We start from the raw sequence: 21,369 nt of genomic DNA, 5'->3' as shown, positions 1-21,369 counted from the left end.
AAGTTCAGTTAATTCTAACAGACTTCAATAAACATTTACAAAAATACAGTTACAGAAAAACTCAACTTTTGATCATTTCAGGTTTACCTCTATGATTGCAAAAAGATGGTAGGACAAGATGGCAGAAAGAATGTAAAAGATTACAGTATCACTTTAAATGTCTTCTTAAATCTGCCAAATGAAAACTGAATTGGTCTATTAGCAACAGTAGCTATGGGTTCCTGGGCAAGTTATATCACCTTTGGACATTTGCAAAAATAGTAATGAGGAAGTGAGGGAGGGCATTTCACCTAAATGATGACGCTGATTTGACAGTAAATGGAGGCTGGCTCCCGTCCCTCTGTATCATTTGTCCCCAGTACGGACAATGCAAATGACACTCGGGTAAGGAGCTGTGCACTTGGCATGCTCCCCGACCACTGGAAGGTTTCAGTCTGGCAGGAAAGACTGTGTGTTAGATCTTAAAGTGTAAGTTGCAACTGGGGTCATCATGGCAATAAGGTACCTTTATTTTAGCTTGAAGTTTCAAGGATGGTATCCTTGATAATAATATTTAAACTGGTGCCTGAAGGAGGAAGAGAAGGCAGCCAGCAAGGTGCATGAGAGTCATACTCTATTGTGAAGCCTGGGAGGGAGAGGGGAGAGATGAGAGGCCTGGGGGTTGTGTACTCCATCTGACTTAGGAGCAAAGGACACCAAAGGGGCACACCTGTCCTTAGAACCAGTCCATTACATTGGAAGAGCCTGGAAATGATTTGACTCAAAAGCTTTGAGTCATGCAATCATATACTTGTACTCTTAGTCCATCACGTACATTACACAGGACCCCGAGTCTGCCCAGGACTGCTCTTAGCTTGTTGCAGGCTGTTTGTTCTCCAATTATGATTTTATTATTTTCCTAACATTACCCAAAATAATCTTCAAATTTGAAGCTGTAACATGTAACTAACTTGCCCATCAGCCATAATATTTTCAGTTTAGAAAAAGCAACAGGTGGTGAAGCATGAAGCAAATTCAGAACAAAGTCTACAAAAGGGAGGGTTTTAATTTTCCCACAGGTTGGACTACATCCTATTTTACCTTCAATACTGTCATGGCTTCTGCAGTCCTACCCTCACTTGGAGTATCATCCCTTCACATGTTTTACAAGATAAAAAATCTCCTTGGGATCAAACTTAACTGCAAAAGTTTAAGAGATTCTGAATTTTATTCCAGTATTACACAAAATACAGGTGCCCAATTAAAAACCGGTGCACCTCATCGGCAGGCTCTTCAGGACGTCTGTACAACAGGACCTCTCCCAACCACAACTCCCTTTCCTCCCCTTCTGTTCCTCACTAATGCAATTTTTATAGTAATCACCGACTTCTTTTTTTCTGAATACTGCACAATTCACTGCCCAGAAGTCTGTCATAAATACAAGAGCTTTGCTCTGGATCGTCTTAGATGGATACAGACCTTCAACTCACCTTTGTGCTTTTTAGTTCCCTTGACCTGTTGTTTCTTGTGATTTATCCTTGGCAAAAGCAGGCCATTTGCTCTGCAATTTCAGCCTTAGACTTTTAATCTTTACGTATAATTTCTTTATTGTGATGTTATCAGCAGCCAAGCCAATACCTCGATCCACAAAGTTATACAACTTCATGAAATATTGCTGTTTCCTAGAATTATTGGTCACCATCAACACTTAGATTTCTGTCCCCTCTGGTTCTTGTGGCTATCTGACTTCAATTCAGTGAATACCAATGAAGGGTTAATGAGTGCAGAGCTCTAAGAATTCCTGTATGCTGACAATGTCTGCCCATTCGGCTTTGAAGATCAGTCTGAGCAGATGTAAAAGACTTAATTCTCAGAGTGTTTTAGATTAAAAAAAATTCTCCCTTTGGGCAAAAATCCCTAAGTCAAATTCTGGTGGCAGTGTGATCCGCTCCCTTACACACCATGTTGCAGACCTTACTTCAGTAACAAGGCTTACTGAATTACATTTCCTGTTTATTCTGCTTGCTCGTGTTGGCATTCTCTGTGGGCTCCTGTTGTGTGTAATATGGGTCCTCCTGGACTTTACTCTCTGCCTTTCTGCCTTCACTTCCTGGTCTTCTTTTCCTTTCAGAGGGTTAGTCCTGGGACTGAACCTGTGGCCTCACATACGAGAGGCAGGCACTGTACCACTGAGCTACAGCCCAGTGCTGCCCTTCCCTTTCTTTCTGATCTTTAAGTTCTCGATGCTTTTTGCCTTTTGTTTCTAAGGAATTACACCCTATACTGATTTGCTTGTGTTATTCATGCTTTCATTAATTTCTGAATTTTTTTTTATTTCTAATTTTTTTCTTGGGTTTAATAACCTCATTTCTGAGATTCTTAAATTTGAATTTACATTATTCTTCCATAGATTCTATCTTCTAAAATTATTAAGGGGAAGGCTGGACAGTCAGCAGGTAAAAGGTGTGCCACACAAGCATGACAATATGAGCTCACACACATACACACAGATGTATGTGTACGATAAACAGACTTTTTGTCAGTTTACGGATGACTTCTCTGGCATGATGCCACTGTCTCTTATTTCTTACATCTTATATCCTACTTTTGCATGTTTTCTCTATTCTTTCAGAATGGAGTCTGGATTTAGAATAACAAACTTTTATCTTCAGAAAAATATTCCTTCTAAGTTGTATTTTCTTTCCTTCTGATAAGAAACCTAAACCCTAACAGTTTTTAATAAGAGACTTTCTGATTCTGTTCATGGCTTCCCTTTGTGTGTACTGCCCCACACTGCTTAAGCTGGAATCTACTTCTCAGTGTGGGGCTCCCTTCTTCATACGGCTCTGGTCTATCAGTTCCTAGAAGCCACTGCAGGGCCAGGCTGAGCTCCCGAAGGCTCACAAAGGCTGTGAAGACACCTGTCGCACGGACTCACTGCTGGAATCACTTGGCTCTTGGGGAGCAGTCAGATCAGAGGCTCTATGTTTTGCTCACTCTCCTTCTTCTGCGTGCACATGCTGACAGCACCCAGATCTGCAGTCATCAAGGTTTGTCCCCTACTCACATTAGGGATTGGTAAAGACACTTCATGACCTGGTGACCTGCCAGGGCCCAGCCTCTTGCTGTCATCTCCTGAGAGCTGAGATGACAGGTGTTTGTCACCACTTTACCAATGGAACTACATGCTTACACCTGCTGGGTTTCTGTTTCTCTACCAGTACTGCAAATGTATTACCAATGTAAAACAGATGATTACTTCTAGAGTTGTTTTTTAAATTGAATTTAATTAGTGTTTACAATAATGTAAAATGTTTTTTATTAAAATAGTTGCCAAAAGTTTTCTTTTGAGTTTATTTACTGGATGAAAATTTAATCATTGAAATTAAATGAATTTGTAATTGGTCCCTGACACTAATATTATTTAACTATGAGGTTACTATTCTGCTAATCATGGCCATATTAAAAAGGTAGGGTGCTATTTTTATATAGAAAAGAAAACTTACAAAAGATGAATTAAAAGAATTTAGAAGATATAAACATTTTAATCTTCACAGGGGCATGCAAATATATTCTATGTAACTGAACCTGTTAAAAATTCAGTTTATGGATAGTTTTCCTAAAATAACACCTATCTTGGAATTGAGTCTGGTCTACCATCTTTGTGTTCTGATTTGACTATGGTTTTAGTGCTTCTGCTTTGTATTCATGGTGGATGAAAAATACTAACATAATTCCGAACAACTTATGCAGACACTGTTTTTTCTTAAGGAAAAGAAAATACTTGGTTTTCAATTTGACATATATGTTCACCTTTATTTCTTCTTGCTACTAAACAGTATGCTTTAGCAAAAATGAAATACAAGCTTTTACCAAGTATTAGCTACTGTGCTAAGTGGCTCAGACTTTAATCAGATGCGCATAAAAACGTCTTTATCCTACACTCCTCAAACATATTTCACACATACATAAACTGTAACCCACCGGTTCTTGTTGACTGTCCCTCACATGGTTCATAGCACTATGTCAATTCCCAGCCCGTACACGCTACTATACTTTCCCCACTGGCACCAATGACCAAAATAGACCAGCTCTCCCTTGTTCCTTGGGTTTGCATGTGTTTTATCAATGAGTGCCCTTCACCTGCCTCTGAACAGGAAATATTATGTTAAGCCTTGGAAAGCTAGGGAAAAGAAAAGAATTATTGTGCCATCTTTTAAATGCAGCCACGTGCTAAATTGAGACCTGTTTTGGCTCCTATTATTATGGAAAAAGGGGAAACCTGAGTGCAAGTCTGCCACACCCACCTGGCTTATTTTAATGTAAACAACAGTTTACTAAGGAACAAAAACCAGAGCAATTGCTAACTAGACCACAACAAGAGAAACTACTTCCTGTAGGTTATTTTAATGCATGATCTAATTATAGACAACACAAGGTTTGATCTCCTTTTATTTTCTTCTAGTCCAGGGGCTTGAATCCAGGGTCTTGTTCCTGTGAGGTGAGGGTCTATTAGTGAACAACACCCTCAGCTCTGGAGAAGGGTACTGAGCCCACATTCTAATACCCTTGTGTTCTCACATTCTGCTCCAGACTGAACCCAGATCTTGTGCATGCAAATCATACTTTTGCCACAGAGTTGCACCCACCCTCCAGACCAAGATCTTCCCGTGTGAATATTGTGGTGTGCCAATGCGTGTGACGTGACAGGAAGCTGTGAGCAGGGGAACACATTCAGCTAGTGTAGGCAATGGCGTCAAACAAGCATGTTTTCAATAAAGATTTTCTCAAGTTCTTATGACAAGTAAGTTAAGCATGATCATTCCGATAGAACAGCTAAGACAAATTGAAAGCTTGATAGGTTAGGTAAATTGCACAAGGTCACAGAGCTGATGAGTAAGAAACTCAGTGAACCTGCTTCAAACCTCGTTGGCCAAACCCAATTCTACCTTTTATACTCCACTTCCCATTAGTCCTTGAGAGGAACAGCTATATTTCAGAAGAGCACCTAAACGCATCCCAGCACTTAAAAGCCTTCTGCATCAAAATAAATTCCTGGTTTATTGATTTAACATGAATATTCTTATGCCACATTTAGAATATTGATCTGATGACATTTTGTGTATTTGATTTTCTGTTCCTATTTTCAAATGAATAAATGCTTTTTCAACAAACACTACAATTTACAATTTTAAAAAATATTTTTAAGAGCTTTCTACTAATAGATCTGGAAAGGCAAGATTCTTCTGCACCTCACTTAGAGAGAGAAGTGGCGCTGTAACTTACTATCGTCCTTCGACAGGTTCAATGTCCAGAGTGTTGACTCCGCTGCAGTGGACTCTTTCAACATCCCTGTCTTTGTTTAACTCCAGGCCCAGGACCCTTCACAAATTAAAAAGAGAAAACTTATAATAAGAAAAAAGTTTAATACAAACAAATTCCCTATTTCCCCAAGATAACACAGATTATCACAAATACTGCAAGTCTTTAGTTTCTTACTTCATTTGAAGGTGTTCAGATTTGTAAATGTAAACCTCAAAACAAGTTAACAACCACACGCAAAGATTTCACTGAAAACGCTACTTTAAATTCCATTTAAGCCTTCCTAATGCTGTGATCCTTTAACACAGTCCCTCATGTTCTAGGGACCCCAACCATAAAATTATTTTTACTGCTGCTTCAAAACTGAAATTTTGCTTGTTATGATTCATAACATAAATATCTGACATGTAGGATATACGTAACACCTGTGAAAGGGTAGAGACCCACAGGTTAAGAACTGCTGATTGAAAGCTTGTAAGGGCTTAAAAAGGAAAGTTAAATTCCAATAAACCCGACTGATGACACCTAGTGGATAAAAGTTTGAATTGTACAATTTAAAGATTCTCTTTGATGTTTCTTTAAGACTAGAAATGAAAACTATAGTCAATGCTGCAGTTTAAATGAAGTGAATTAATTTCTTTTTCTCATTAGTGCCTTGACTGTTTTTTAAACCTATTTTTAGTCTTCTGAAGTCTGCTTCAGGCCCAAACATGGAAATGTGATGAATAGTAGTAACCAGAGGCCAAATTTGCTGGCTGAGGACCAAGATGAGTTCCACATGTTGGAAAATCAGAGCAAAGATGGAAGTCAGGAAGGACTCCTCACAACTGTTCAAGGTCAAGACACGGTAGCACACACCTTTAGCCCAGCACTTGGGAGGCAGAGGCAGGTGGATCTGATTTTGAGGCCAACCTGCTCAGCAGAGAGAATTCCAGAACAACCGGGATTACACAGAAAACCCTATCTCAAAAAAACAAAGCAATAATAACAGTTTACAAACTCCAGGACTCACTCTCCTGGAACAGGCATAGATTTAATCCTGTGTACCCCGCAAAAGACTTTCAAGACTCAACTAAGTGCCACTTATATACTGCCTGACCAGTGGGTGGCACGCACCTCAGGCAGACCTAAAGGTTTTGAAACCATAGCTAAAGAGGTAAGAACTGCAGCCCAAATCTGATCTGATAAGGACCAAAGGAACAAGTGAGATAGATCTAAGATTAGTGTAACCGGTCCAGAAGGAGCGAGAAGGGACACAGGGCAGGCAAAGCACTGGGAGAGAAGATGACTGACAATCTGACATAAATCTACAAACCCAGAGGAAGCAGATGCTGAGGAGAGTGAACCTGGAGAAGTTCATGTCTAGATACATCACAGCCAAACTGCTGACAAATAAAGACAGCTTTAAAGCAACCGAGCAAACTGTCCATGTGTCTGTCTATAGAGAAAAAAATGATTTGGATGGCAGCATTTTCCTCGAGTGAGAATTTTGATTTCTTAAAAACATCCAGTTATGTTGTATGAATACATTTTGTTTTAATCCCAGGTGTGGGATATGGGGCTACTTCAGACTGTCCACAGTGGCTCACTATGATTCTCTCATGCTCTAGGAGGGGTATGATTTTTGCCAGTGCAAATAGTTTGTGTTTGGAGTTCTGGGGACTTGAGAGGGTCTAAATTCGAGGACCCCGAGAGGGCCTGTGGCCGCTGCACTGGATTTGCTATTGTTGGATTGCTGGACTGTTGAGTGGAGACATCCTGACGAAGGAAACTGGACCTGCTCCAAGGAACCAGAGGCCCCTCATCAGCAGGAAGTCTAAAGAGGTCTCATCCTCTTGTTATCTCACCTCCTTTCTTCTACCTAGTGCTGGGAACGGGGAGAGGGGCTGGAAGGGATTGGTGATTGGTAAATAAGAGTTGGAAGGCTGGTAGATAACAGAACCCAATAAAATAGCCTAAGAAAGTAGGCCTGCATCTCTGCAGCCATCGGATGTACTCAAAAGACAAACAAATGAACAACCACCAAACCCTTAGCAAGTCACCTTCAAACAGAGGGAGATGAGATAAGAAGGGAAATTAGGATATTCCGAGAGAAGAGAGCAAGAGAAACAGTAAATATCTGGAGTAAACAGAACAGACCACTCTTTTCTTTAAAATGTTTGATAATTAAAAACAATTATAATGCTGTCTGGTGGGGTATATATATGTTGTTGGCAAATGCACTTGTATATGCCAACAACATAGAGGAAGGAAAGTAAACGTTACTAAAAAGTTTTTAACATTCCAAATGAAGCAATAAAATGATTCTCAGTAAACAGGTTATACAACCACTAGTAAAATGTAGCATATAGTACATACACACATATAATATGTAGTTTTCATATATACTGTATACATATTACATATAAAAGAGACAGTTAAAATTATGAGATACATTTAAAATAGAGAGCTAAATAATGTCCAGATAAGGCAAACAAAACCAGCCAAGTGGAACAAATAGGCCACGAAGCAATTAGTAGGCTCATGTTTATACCAGAAACAAAATGTTTTTGGAGGGGCTGAGAAGATGGCTTAGGGGGTAAGAGTGAGCACTACTCTCTCTGAGGACCAGAGTTCAGGTTATAGCACCAACATCAGGCAGCTCACATGGTTCTAACTCCAGCTTCAAGAGAACCAATACCATTTTTTGGACATGCACATGCACGTGTACACACATACACACACACACACACACACACACACACACACACTCTCTCTCTCTCTCTCTCTCACACACACACACAAACACACACATTCTCTTTCACACACACAATTCTCTCTCTCACACACACATTCTCTCTTACACACACATTTTCTCTCTCACACACAATCTCACACACACACACTTCTCTCTCACACACACACATTTCTCTTTCTCACACACATTCTCTCTCTCACACACACACACACACACTCTCACACACACACATTCTCTCTCACACACATACACATTCTCTCTCTCTCACACACACACATTCTCTCTCACACACACACATTCTCTCTTACACACACACACTCTCTCTCTCTCTCTCTCTCTCTCTCACACACACACACACACGCTTTAAAAAATGCTTTCGGAAAGCTGTTGCCTGTCCGTGAGCTATGTTCTTCTAGCTGGGCTGCTATGTCTGGTTTCAGTGGGAGAGGAAGCGCCTAGCCTCAAGGAGACTTGATGTGCCAAGGTGGCGGGATACCCAGGGGGCCCCTCACCCATTCAGAGAAGAAGGGGAGGAGGGTTGGGAGAGGGATTGTGGGAGGGGGCAACCAGCAGGGGCCAGTGGGCAGGATGTAAGTGATAAGTAGATGATGATGATGAGGAGGAGGAGGAGGAGGAGGATGGGGATGATGGGGATGGTGATGGTGATGATATGTTTTTGGAAAACTGTTGGTTTCTTAGAAAGAAAACCATTATTAAGTTGTTATGAGAGACAAACAAGCACATATATCCACACAAGAACTGGAACATGGATTCTCACAGTGGTTATAAACAACAGCCCCAAATGGGAACAGGTGTCTGTCTACTACAGAGTGGTAAACTGCCAGGAGCGCTGCAAAAGGGAAGGTATGACACAGTTCCTGCTCCTAAAGCACGGCCAGGACATTGATCCCCATGATCCCACATGCTGATGGTTGCTGTTGCCCCAAAGTTGGTCGACTGTTTTTCCTTCCTTCCTATCCTCCTTCCTTCCTTGGGAATATACTTCCCCTCCCCATTACTCAGAGCTAATTAACGTTGCCTGTGAGCACTGAATGTACTGTTTATTATTCATTTGTCATTAACGGATGACAGGGACAGCGGACATCTTCTCTGAATAAAATAGACCTTTCCAGTTGTTTAGTTACAAAAATTAATGAGAATTTAAAAATAACCTCAGTACTGTATTTTAACAAAACAGGAATCTTCACTGAAGCCTGGTATATATTAATTTGCTACTGTAATTTAACTAAATGCTAAATGTCAACATTGTTCAAATTCCAGTTACTAAGAAATACCATAAAGCTGAAAGCCAAAAAGTTGCTATTCCATGTACAAATATAAATATTCCATGTACTATATAAATAGCATGAGGTTGGTGACTTACTTACATGCCTTCTTTCAAAATCTGTATGGTTGGTTACTGTGCACCTGTTACTCAGTTTAAAAACACATTCAAAGCAAGTCTGTCCCTTAGTGATAAACCCACATGAAATTTCACAAAAATAAAGGCATTGGTCGACAGAATGAAAGTGCACTAGAGAAATAAGCAGTGGAACGCAGTGGGGTTAGCTGGCCGTGAGAATGTTCACAGAACTGACACTGGAGAGAATGCCGTCAGCTTTCTCCTGGAGTGACAGTTATCTAACTTGACTCCCTGGTTACTTTCAACTTTATTCGTCACGTACCCGGCAAGCTACAATTATTGTGACCTGGGTTTCGTCTTCATACTCTCCAGTACACACGCACACGCGTGTCTTCCTCATCTGGCTCCTGCCGACTTCATCATCAGCCCAACTGGTCCTGCCACCCTAACTCCCTGCTCCAGACTCAGTTGGCACCGTAAGAGGAAAAGACAGGGCGTGCCTTACCTCCGTGTAGACTGCGCTCTACGCAAGCGAAGAGGGTCCTCCAACCCTGACTGTCGAGCGGACAAAAAGCTCAACATCTCGGTTCCACACACCGGCTTGAGGCCGGGATGCCGCCATGACAGAGCTTGGAACGGATGCAACAACACGGGCTCCCATTGGCCAATTAGCGATGTGACGTGACCAAAGGAGAGCGGCGTTACTGGGGGGCTCCAGAACGCCGGGCAGTGGGCGGGGCTTCGTGTGGGCGTGTCCTCCCGTAGTGGGAGAGCCCTAGGACCTTGAGCTGCGCGCTAGCATGAGCTGGTGGCGGGGAGTGGTGCGCTCTGTTTGGAGTGCCTTGTCCAGGGAGGTAAGGGAGCACGTGGGCACGGACCATCTGGGGAACAAATACTACTACGTCGCCGAGTACAAGAACTGGAGAGGTGAGAGCGAAGAGCGGCTACCGGTCGCTGCGCGTCCCGGGCGGGTGGCGTCCGCCGTACTTTGGAACCGGGCCTCGGGTGTCCTGTCCAGGGTCCGAGGACTTGGCGGTTACCTTGGGCTACGAAGTCTGGACCCAGTCTTCCAAGAGCTGCCAGAGGGTCTGGGGACAGCGGGAAAGGCTTTGAGTCAGTGCCTAGCCTTGGTCTTCAGACGCCGGTTGTGCGCAGAGTTTACCTTTCCTCTCGGCGCAGCGACTGGGGTGCTCTCCCTATCTGTCGCCGTCCTTGTCAACCTAGAAGTTTCCGAATACACTGATCCATTCTAATTAACCGTTTCCCCTATCCCTTGCAAGGAGTCTTGAGTCCCAAGACCCTATCCAGGTTGATTTCAGAAACGTCTATGTAAAGCTATTTTCAAGAACTGGAATGGTTTAGTTAAGAGGTGTTCTGTTACAACCAGGCGGTGTTGGATCACGCCTTTAATCCCAGCACTCAGGAGGCAGAGGCAGATGGATCTCTGAGTTCGTGGTCAGCCTGGTCTGTAGAGTGAGTTCAAGGACAGTCAGGGCTACACATAGACCACCCCCACCCCCCAACTCCAAGCGGGCCATACAGTGTCTTTTATTTTTCTCTATTGCTCCTGTATAGAAAGCCTCAGAGAAGTTGGGTCAGAGCTTAAGCGCTGACTCAGGCATCTAAAGCTCAAGTCAGTTATTCTCACCTTGTCTCGGTGGTCTTACATGAAAGAGATAATAGTAGTGTCTGTCCCTACTGGGACACTGTATTTCATTCATTTCTCACAATATTAACTATGTTAAATGGTAATATAAAACTGTTTTACTTAGCTTTAAGAAAAGATTTATTAACTGTATGTGTATCGCCTGCATGTATGAGTATACACACTAATTGTGTATCTGGTGCCATAGATGTTGGAACTGGATTAATGATAGTTGTTTAGCCACCAAATGGATGCTTGGATTTGAACCTGGGCCTTCTGTAAGAGCAGCAAGTTCTCTTAACCTCCGAGCCATCTCTCTTGCACCCTTATCCCTTTTCTAAAACTTACTACCTTGAACGTTTTTTGCCCCCTGAGCATTTAATTATGCTGCCTCTGCTTCCCGTATCCAATCAATCGCTGATCTGATTTCTGATACTATGAATTGGTCTGCATTTTCTACAAGTTTAAAAGTGAAAATATATTTTCCTTTAGATTTTTTTCTGGGTCCTTTATTTAGGATAATTATTTTGAAATTCATCTTTATGTGTATCAGAATTTTAACCTTGATGTTAATGTTCTATTGTGTGTAATGTAATGTATATAGTTTTTCTTACCTGCTCTCCTGTTCATAGATCTTTGGATTGTTGCCAGTTTTAAGACTGTCACAAATAAATGATTAATATCCGTGTAGATAAGGCTCCTATAGACGGAATGCTTTCATTTCTCCCTTTAAAATGCTTACAAGGAGAATGCCTGGACCAGCCTGTAGGCACACATTTCCCTTGATGGGAAACAGAGCGGCCCTGGTGGCCCATAGTCCCAGCACTCAGAGGTAGAGGCAAGGGCATCTCTGAATTTGGAGCCAGCCTAGTCTACAGAGCAAGTTCCAGGATAGGTAGGACTGCAGTCTCAAAGAAAAACAAAAAAAAAAACAAAACAAAACAACAACAAATACAAACCCCTAGAAAAAGAAAGAAAGAAGAAAAGAGAAGGAATAACTCCATGATCCATTTTGCATCCCCACCAGCAATGCTAAAGGGTTCAGCTGTTTCACATCGCACCAGCACTTGGGATGTCCACTCCCTTCAATTTAGCTAATTGGTTTATGCAGATATCCAGTTCTTCTTTACTGTTCACTTTATTACTAATAAGTTGAGTTTATTCTTAATTGTTTTCAAGGACTGAGACATGGCTAATTGGGTTTGAGCACTTGCTCAGCAATCAGGAAGTTCTGAGTTCGAATCCCCAGCACTCAGGTACAAAGCCAGGAATGACTGTATGTACCCTACGCCCTAGCTTTGTGGGCAGCAGCTTGGGTGGGGGGCTCAGCCAGCCTAGCCAGTAGGCAAGTTTCCAACCCAGAGAGGATGTCTCAAGGGAATAAGGCAGAGTATAGAGGGGAACCCCCGCCATCCACCTCTGGCCTCCACATATGTGTGTTCCACATATGTGTGTACCACATATGTGTGCACAGGATGTACGATGGCATACTCAGGTGTGTGTGTGTGTGTGTGTGTGTGTGTGTGTGTGTGTGTGTGATACACAGCACTCACACACAGCACAGACTTTCTTTTCAAATTTGAATGCTAGAAAACTGGCATACATTTCACATTTTTGACCTGTCCAGGATTTATCTAACTTGGTCACAATCAGGATACAGGATACTGTTACTGCCTTTGGTACCTCCCACATGCCGACCCTCGGTCGTTTCTCAGTTTGTAGCCCTGGTAACTGATTACTATGTCAATTACAGTTTTATCTTTTTGAGAATATCATCCAGAGAGTCATACCATCTGTAACTTTGTCTCCTTCGGTTCAGCATACTGATGCCTTTAAGATTCAATGAGCTATCAATAGAATTGATTATTGCTCTTTACTGATGACTAATATTCCACGTCAGGGATGCACCACAGTTTGTATGTTTACCCACTGAAGGGCATTTGGGTTGCTTCCAGCTTTTGGTGCTTGTGAATAGAGCTGACACACAACATTCACATATGGGTTTTGCATGAACATTAATTTTCATTTCCCCAGAGGCATGGATGGTTCTTAGCCTTCTCCTATCATTTAATTTACATATGAGCTCGGTAGCTCCAACTCGCTCCATAAAGTGTGAATAAAACACCCAGCATCAGAGGCATTTTTAGAGCTCAAGAGAAATAAATTGGAAAATGTCGCTTTAAGAGAGTGATATTTAAGTCTCCATCAACCGGTTCTGTGATTTCTTTTTTCACTTGTAGTTTTCAGCACAGGGAGTGTGCATATATTTTGTTATATTTGCTTAGAAGTTTCTTGTGTTTGATATTATGAAGGATACTTGTGTGTTGTTGGTTTTTTTTTTTTTTTTTTTTTTTTTTTTGCTTTCTCCTTTGAAACAGCCTTACACACATATGTAGCTTTGGCTGACCTGGACTCACTGTGTAAACCAGGTTGTCTTGGAACTCATAAAAGATCGACCTGCCTTTGCCTTTTGCCTCTCCAATGCTGGGATTTTTATTTACCTTTGTGTGTGTGTGTGTGTGTGTGTGTGTGTGTGTGTGTGTGTGTGTGTGTGTGTTCGTTCGTTTTTGTGCACATGTACCTGTATGGGAGCCAGAGATCAACGTCATTTGTCTCCTTTAGTCACTGTCCACCTTGTATTTTGAGGCAGGTTCTCTTGTTGGACCCTGAGTTCACTGATTCAGCCCTATTGGCTGGCCAGCATGACCCTGGCCGTCCTGGGGATCTTCCTGTCTCCTCCTCAGCACTAAGGTTACAGGCACACACTACAGGAGCTGGCGTTTTATATGGGTGCTGGGGATTTGAACTCAGGTCCACACACTTGTACAGCAAATGCTTTACCCATGGAATCATCTCCTTAACCCAGCTTTAGAAATTCCCTTTGTAATCTTAGTAGAGCCTTTCTTGTTCCTTTAGCTCGGAGGGTGTTTTCATGAGTGGATCTTGAAATTGTTTACTCTCATAAACTGAACTATATGGGCTAGCTTTTTAATTAATATTGGCTTATTTATTTATTGTGTGTATGTGCCTGGGCATGCTTGGGCCACAGTATACTCACGGTTGTCAGAAGGCAGCTTTGGGAGAGAAGACTGTTCTCTCCTTCCGCTCTGGGTTTTGGGATTCCAGCTCAGGTCTCCAGGCACCTTTCCTTTTGGAAGCATCTGACTGGCCCTGACTTCGTGTTAGGGTTACAGGAAAGCTATTTGGAGGTTACTGATACAGTCCCTATCCCCCCCCCCCCCCCACACACACACACACACACACTCGCCAGTGTCTGATGGGAGAGTTTCACCATTGCTCCTCCCACAGAAGCTCTAGCAGTCACTGCCTTAGTAGTGTACTTTTTCCAAGAGCCAGAGTTGTAATTGTACGATATATATATATATATATATATATATATATATATAAAACCTTTTACATTGGCTTTCACTTAATATGCATTTAAATCATTTGCTTTTTGTGCATACAACACTATGACTCTTTTCTATCTCCCTCTTCATTCTGTTAATTATACATTGAAATATGTTCATTGACCTTTTTAAATTAGTAGAATTTATTTTTATGTATTGATTTCAGTGCTTTAATAGTTATTTATCCCCTTACCCCTGGCAACTGTGTGTGTGTGTGTGTGTGTATATGTGTGTGTGTGTTTGTGTGTGTGTGTGTGTGTGTGTGTGCATGTGTGCGTGTGTGCGCATGCTCACAGAGGCCAGAAGAGGGACTAGGATCCTCTGGAGCTGGAGTTACAGGAGGCTGCTACAGAGTGGCTGTTAAAAGTCACTGATCTAAGTGATGTTTCAGACCTATTGATGGAACTTTGATTTATTTTCTAGCACAGCTATAAGCCTCTTTTATATATGAATGGAATAGGGGAAATAATAGGTAGATATGAGTTACTGGTTCTAGTCATTTAAATTTTGCATATTCACATAGTAACACAAATTAGAAGCACACTTTTGTCATTCTCAATGTCCCAATACCTCCATTGTGTGAGCTCAAATCAACCATAGTTATCACTCTTTCATTGAATGCTGAGTTTTTAATAAAATTAGCTCATATTTTCATTTCGCAGGGTTATTGTTTCATTCCCCTTGTTGTCTGCCTGGGTGTCCTTTGACACAGAATTCTAAAAGTCAAAACAAAACAAAGCACATGCTGGATGAAGTAGTTCAAAGAATCTTAGACCAGGTAATCCAGATGCTGTTCAATAAATGAGCCACAAGGAGGAATAAATATTCCTACCAGAAATAACAGGACCTGGCCATGGTGTAGCCAACTTCCAGTGTGGGTGAGACGTGGACCTGCCCTCTGACCTGCTAAACCGAGTTTTATTACATTATCAAACTTCTGTACAGATACTTAGCGTTTCAGTTGCCCATCAGAATCGTTACCTAATTGTTCAAAACCTGCATCCTCCACTGTTGTGTGTATAGTAGAGACACATTGGTTTAGAAGGTCTTACCTCAGCCAATTCTTGTGTATTATGTACAGAATAGAAATGGTCATGAAGAATATGGAAAAGGAAAACCGAAAATCTAGTTTCTGGTTTTATTTTTTACTTAATAATTGGAAGGTGGTTCTAGAGTCAAGGTTTGAGACTAATGAAAATATCTCAGCTCTTCCAGCAGGGGGCAGCATTGTTCCAAAAATCAAGATCGATGGTGTCTTTACTGCTTTTTACTTTAAAGTGATTTGAAGGAATCTCACTTCCCACATACACCCAGGAGCAATCAGAGCATTTATTTACCCAAACAGCAGCAGCAGCAACAAGAGCAAAAACACATAATGAAAATAGAAGAAAAACTGGAAAACACAAGATAGAACAACAGACCATATGACAATAGTCAATACTTTGCAATCATTAGTTTTCCTACAAGACTTATTTCTTTTTTTGTTTCTTTTTTTATTTCCTGAATTCCCCCAGTCGTGTATGAAGTCCATGCACTTAAATACTAATTGTACTTTGTCAAAGGAGGAAAGGCCCGCTGTCTGCCCTGTAGTCTGTGACTGAACTAGTGTCTCCTGTGTCTGCCACACTTTCAACAACAAAGCGAGAGGATGGCGTGCTGGCACTCACACATGCCAGTCCCTTACAGTGGCTCTACATGAGCTTGAGCAGCTGTAACCCTACTCCTGATTGTCCTGTGGGGAAGAGTGGGACCTCTGAGCTGAAATGGAAACTAATTATGGACAGTCGGCAAACTGGGTTATGTCTGTTGTTAAATGAGGTCAGAAGCATCTCCAGGCGTCAGGGTCCTCTTTGTCCTCGAGGGTTTTGTATTTGTTTTATGTTAGGACAATAAGGTCAGAATCGATACTAACGATCATGGTATTTATAGTAAATATTATGTGCTAGACTCTCTTCTTAGCATTTGTCAGGAGATGCTGTGTTGTGGGGAAATCGCAAGAATTAAGGAAAACAATAGCGTTGCTTCGTCAAGACCACTCAGTAACAGAACCCAATCTTATCATGTTTGCACAGAGCCCAGTTTCTCTGGCATTTAAAATCAGATAGATAACTGTTTCCTCATCAACTTTCAAAGAGCTACTCAGTTCAGAAAGTCATCTCCACGGCTGCCCAAGGCCAAGTGTAAGTTGCTTTACAAGTGAGAAACCTGCAGTGCCACTCTTAGAAGTCACAGTTGAACGAGGACTGGCATTGAGAAATAGCTTCAGAATTATGTGGCAGGCTTCATTATTCAACTGTTAGAATCATTTTATTCTGTTATAAACTTTATTCTAGATCCATTTTTTGCAAAGTGGTGTGGGGAATATATACAGTTAAAAATAGATTGCATTAAGACATTTATAAATAGCTCAAGTAATTTCAGACTGTCTACTTTAATCTTGCATTCCCGCTGGCTAATGACTCCATCTTGTGGTTCAAATGAGAAACTGCATCCTCTGCCTAAGATGCTGGTTAAGGAGTTTTTTCCACTTTAGCTGAATATGTCACATAAAATGATTTATATTGTCTCATTTATTAGTACATTACCCTCACTTCACATATATTAGTTGCATCTTCGTCTCTCTAGGGCTTTGCTCTGGAAACCATTTTCCCCTCTTTAACATGTTTTCTGTCTTCCCTTTGTCAGTGTCGGTTCCACCTTAAAGTCCTGTAAGGTCCAGAAGCCATTTTTATCGTGAGCTGTCTATGAATAAATAAACTCTTAAATATATGAATTTAAGTTGGTCTGGAATATGCACAGCGTTCAGTAACTCTTGATGTGTGTATGTGTGGCGAGTCTTCTGCTGGCCGTGTGAGGAGGGAGGTGTGGTGAAAAGGGAGGTGTGGGGTCTTCAGGAAGATTGACTGATCACACCTGTACAGCGACTACTGACGTGAGGGGAGAGCTAAGAACTTTCCTCCCCATCAGCTTTATTTCACAAAAATTGTATGTAGCTCCGGTCATCCAATGTGATATCTTGACATGTATGTGCACACTGTGGAATGAGTATATCACTATAATTAAATCACCTCGAATCTTTTTAAAAAATGATATTTCAGAGATTCAACTTTATAATTTAATGTAAACTTTTTATATGAGTATTTTATATCATTGCCCCTCTCTTTCCTCCCTTGCCCCGCCACCACGCTCTCAAATTCATGACCTCTTTCATTATTATCATAACATACATCTATATGTGTATCTAGGTGTGTGTGTGTGTGTGTGTGTGTAACCTGAGTTTATTTAATGTTGCTCAGATGTATTTGTATTTAGGGCTGACTATTTGGAATTACATCAAAAATTCGTTCTTTGAGAATTGCATAAATTTATATAATGCAATATGATTTGTACCCCTGTTTCCATTCTTCCTCTCCCTAGGATTCTGAAATTCTATTTTTAATTAGCATACGAAGTAATGGTGATTGTGGTATTGCTATACATTATTTTTCTGGTGCTCCTCCTGTACCCCCCCCCGTCCCTTTGTGTCCCTCTCCCCCTTGCTGCCTTTCCCCATCAGTACCCCACATCCCCACCCCTGGCTGCTCCCCCTCAGTGCCCGCCCTGTGCTTTCATCTGGGTGTTCTACTGCCCTCTTCCCCACCTCTTAAGACCACTTTCCTGCCCCGTGGTGCTTTCTCTCTAGTTGTATGTTCTGTACCCACACTTACATACATGAAAGTTAAAATCTAGGATCCCTATATGAGAGAAAATAGTATTTGTCTTCTGAGTCTAGGTCATTGTGCTTAACCTCCAGTTCTACCCGTTTTCCTGCAGATTTCATGGTTTCATGTAACTGCTTAACAGTTGAGTAAAATTCCACTGAACAAAATATAGCAAGCACGTCATCGTCATTCGTTCGTTGGTGACAATCTAGGCTGGCTGGTTTCCCACCTATGTGACCACGCAACAATAGACACAGATGTGCAAGTGTCTGTCTGGTACAACTTACAGTCTTTGGGGACATACCCAGAAGCTCCACCTCCCCCTTGTGTGTCGAATAGTGCTGTGGTTTTAAAGATTTCTTTATTTTATGTATATGAGTGGTTTGCCTGTGCATGCACATCTGTGCACGCCTGAGGATGCCATAAGAGGGTGTCAGAGTCCCTGGAACTGGAGTTAAGCACAGCTGGGAGCTGCCATGTGGGTGCTGAGAATTGAATACAGGTCCTCTGGAAGAACAGCTGATGCTCTTAACTCCTGAACCATTTGTCCAGCTCAGGATTATGTGGTGTGTGTGTGTGTGTGTGTGTGTGTGTGTGTGTGTGTGTGTGTGTGTGTTAGCATAGACCTATTGACAAAGCTATAATAACACAACATGATATCCTTAAGTCACATTTGTCTCTTTTACTGAAAGTAAGAAGTGCTATTTTTCTTTTTTTCTTTCTTTCTTTTTTTTTTTTTTGCAAACTTTGAGGGAATTACCATTTCTTCTAAATATTTGTTATAATCTTTACTGTATTCATTATTGTTCAAATTGTTTTTCATATTCCTATCTTGCACAATCTTGGCCATATTAATTAGAAATTAGCCATTTTCTTGTGATTCTAAAGTACTTTTGTAGACTCCATAAAGCCATTTTCTGCAAGATTTGCACTTCAGTTTACAGTCATCTTTTAATACTTTTTAAACACTAGGAAATTGGGGAAACGGACTTAAGAATATCCTTGAGGAATGGGTTGGGATTAAAATATTAAATAAATGTGCAGAGGACTTATCTTACAGGTGATGTATTTTTATTTGGACAAACTTAATGATACGCAGTCAGTGAGGAGTTCCTGGGTATAAATACAGCTGCACTTTGCCCCCCCCCCCCCCCCCGCGCGCTCTGAGCCAAGATCTTTTGGAATATAGTCAGCCCATGTATTTCCTATATGTCCTCACTGGATTATTAGTGGTTCCTGTGTAGCTGGATTTTTATTCTTTTATATAACTGCTAGATCGTAATGGGTGTTAAGCAAAACTTGTTCGTCTTCTTCACTGGTATTGTGCGTGCCACACGTTTCGGGCATTTGAGGTACACTGAATGTACACAATAGTGTGTGCTCTTGGTGTAGTGAAGGGAGTCGTGATGAAAAGCACACACAGGCGCAGTAGATTACACAGCTGTGACCATGTGGTGTAGCCCTAACCATGTGGGAACGGTTGCCTTCAGAGGATGCAGTCAGAGTCCTAGGTGCACTGTGCAGGTTACGGGGAGTGGGGTGAAGTCTGAGGGGACAGGTCTGCCTGACTTATATCTGAAGAAAGGTGGAATGAGATGATGAGTGGATATCCGAAGCAAGAACACAGCAGAGAATAGCAGTGCGAGTTCTGCCAGTCTGGATTTAGCCTGTGGTTCTTGCCGGGTATTGAGAAGAATGATGCTGTTTGATTTATGGTCTCACAAGGACTGCTTTAGTTTGTACTGGGAACAGGCAGTGGTCAGATTGGAACGGGAAGATCATCTTAGGAGTGTTGCTTTTGGTGGCTGTTTTCGTACGTGAACCTAATTTTAGACTTGGAGAAGCTGCACGAGTAACACAACGAATTCTTACATGCTTTCCCCGAGTGCTCTCGATGCTACTGTTTTAACCTGTATTTTTGGACCCAGGATTTTGGTAGAAAATTTATTTAGCATTTACATTTCTGGTATGCAGCATGATTTAGTATGTGTTTACGTTGTAGAATAAGTTAAGCTAACATGCATACTGCCTCATATAACTAGTATTTTTCTTCTTTATAGTGAAATACCTCCAATCCCACAGCAAGTGTCAGGTTTATGATACGTGGTCTATTATTAGCCATGGTCACCATCCTGTGGATCCCTCAGCTCCCAGCAAGCATATCTCCTCAGCTTCTGACAAGCAACATTACTCTGTTGTTGAGTTAGCCAGTCTATATCTCACTCATCTGTTGCCTGTCTTAATTTTTAGAACATATTCTCCAAATCTATCACTTACAGTTTATTCCTTGATAAGTTTTAAGAGATTTGTTTACTTTGTTTTTTTAATGTACGTATTGTCTTGCCCTGCATGAATGTCCGAACAAGATGCACGTGCATTGTCTGTGGAAACCAAAAGAGGGCATCAGATCCCTAGAACTAAAGCTGCTGTAGCCAGTTGTGAGGGACCATGTTGGTGCTGGGAATAGAGCCTGGACCCCTGGAAGAGCAGCTAGTGCTCTTAAAACCACTGAGCCACCTCTCCAGACTCCTAGTCCTCTCCTCTTCCTCCTCCCCCCCTCTCTCGTTCTCATTGTTATTATTACTTAAAGTGTGTACGAGTTATTTTTCTTTTGCTGTGACAGAGCACCATGACCATGAGCATTTCAACTGGAGGAGGAGGAGTTTTTTTGGCTTATAGTTGCAGAAGGCTGAGAGTCCGTCATGGCGAAGAGGCATGGGAACAAGCGTCAGGCATGGCAGCAGGAGCAGGAAGCTTTGAGCTCACACCCTCAATGGCAAACACTAGGCAAAGAGCAGATTGGGAATTGTACAAGGATTAAAATGGCCGACGCCCACCCCTAGTGATGTATTACCTCCAGCAAGGCTACAGCTCCTGAACTATTGGTTTTCATTGCCATCATGGAAAACCATGGCCAAGACAAGTTACAGAAGAGTTTACTTGGGCTTGCGGATCCATAGGGATAAGAGTCCATGGCAGCTGGAGCTGGAACCTCAGGATGCATAGCTTGAACTGCGAGCACAAAATGGAGAGAGTACCCTGGAAATGGCGTAAGTCTTTTAACTCTCAAAAACCTGCCGCCAGTGGCACATCTCCAGCAACAAGGCCACAGCTAAGTCTCTCCAAACAGCACTACCAAGTGGGGACTGAGTATTCAGATGCCTGAGACTCACGGGGACTTCTCCTTGTAAACATCACATTCCACTCCCTGG

At 41.8% G+C, this 21,369-nt stretch overlaps 2 protein-coding genes across 21 annotated transcripts in view; one reads left to right on the top strand and one right to left on the bottom strand.

Annotated features, from left to right (window-relative positions):
- The window catches only part of Ercc8 (ERCC excision repair 8, CSA ubiquitin ligase complex subunit), a 37,250-nt gene extending 27,206 nt beyond the window's left edge, over positions 1-10,044 (bottom strand). For 13 of the 16 annotated variants that reach the window (XR_015662480.1, XR_015662479.1, XR_015662475.1 and 10 more), the window contains exons 1-2: positions 9,907-10,044; positions 5,266-5,361 (exon numbers count right to left, since the gene is read on the bottom strand). Coding sequence is in view for 2 of the 16 variants with exons in the window: in XM_087621671.1 (XP_087477797.1) it covers positions 5,266-5,361; positions 9,907-9,983 (173 nt within the window). In the remaining 14 variants the exon portion in view is untranslated. 16 annotated transcript variants of the gene reach the window in all.
- Positions 10,045-10,162: 118 nt separating this feature from the next.
- Positions 10,163-21,369, top strand: part of Ndufaf2 (NADH:ubiquinone oxidoreductase complex assembly factor 2) — a 111,302-nt gene continuing 100,095 nt past the window's right edge. For 3 of the 5 annotated variants that reach the window (XR_015665215.1, XM_087626002.1, XM_087625995.1), the window contains exon 1: positions 10,163-10,328. Coding sequence is in view for 2 of the 5 variants with exons in the window: in XM_087626002.1 (XP_087482128.1) it covers positions 10,202-10,328 (127 nt within the window). In the remaining 3 variants the exon portion in view is untranslated. The remainder of the gene's footprint in view (positions 10,329-21,369) is intronic. The other 2 variants (XM_087625999.1, NM_001399052.1) reach the window with 2 other exon arrangements.

Source organism: Rattus norvegicus, chromosome 2, assembly GCF_021556685.1.
Source record: "Rattus norvegicus strain SHRSP/BbbUtx chromosome 2, alternate assembly SHRSP_T2T, whole genome shotgun sequence".
Classification (NCBI taxonomy): domain Eukaryota; kingdom Metazoa; phylum Chordata; class Mammalia; order Rodentia; family Muridae; genus Rattus; species Rattus norvegicus.
Note: the sequence above shows the minus strand (reverse complement) of the source record. Positions and strands in the feature narration are given on the sequence as shown.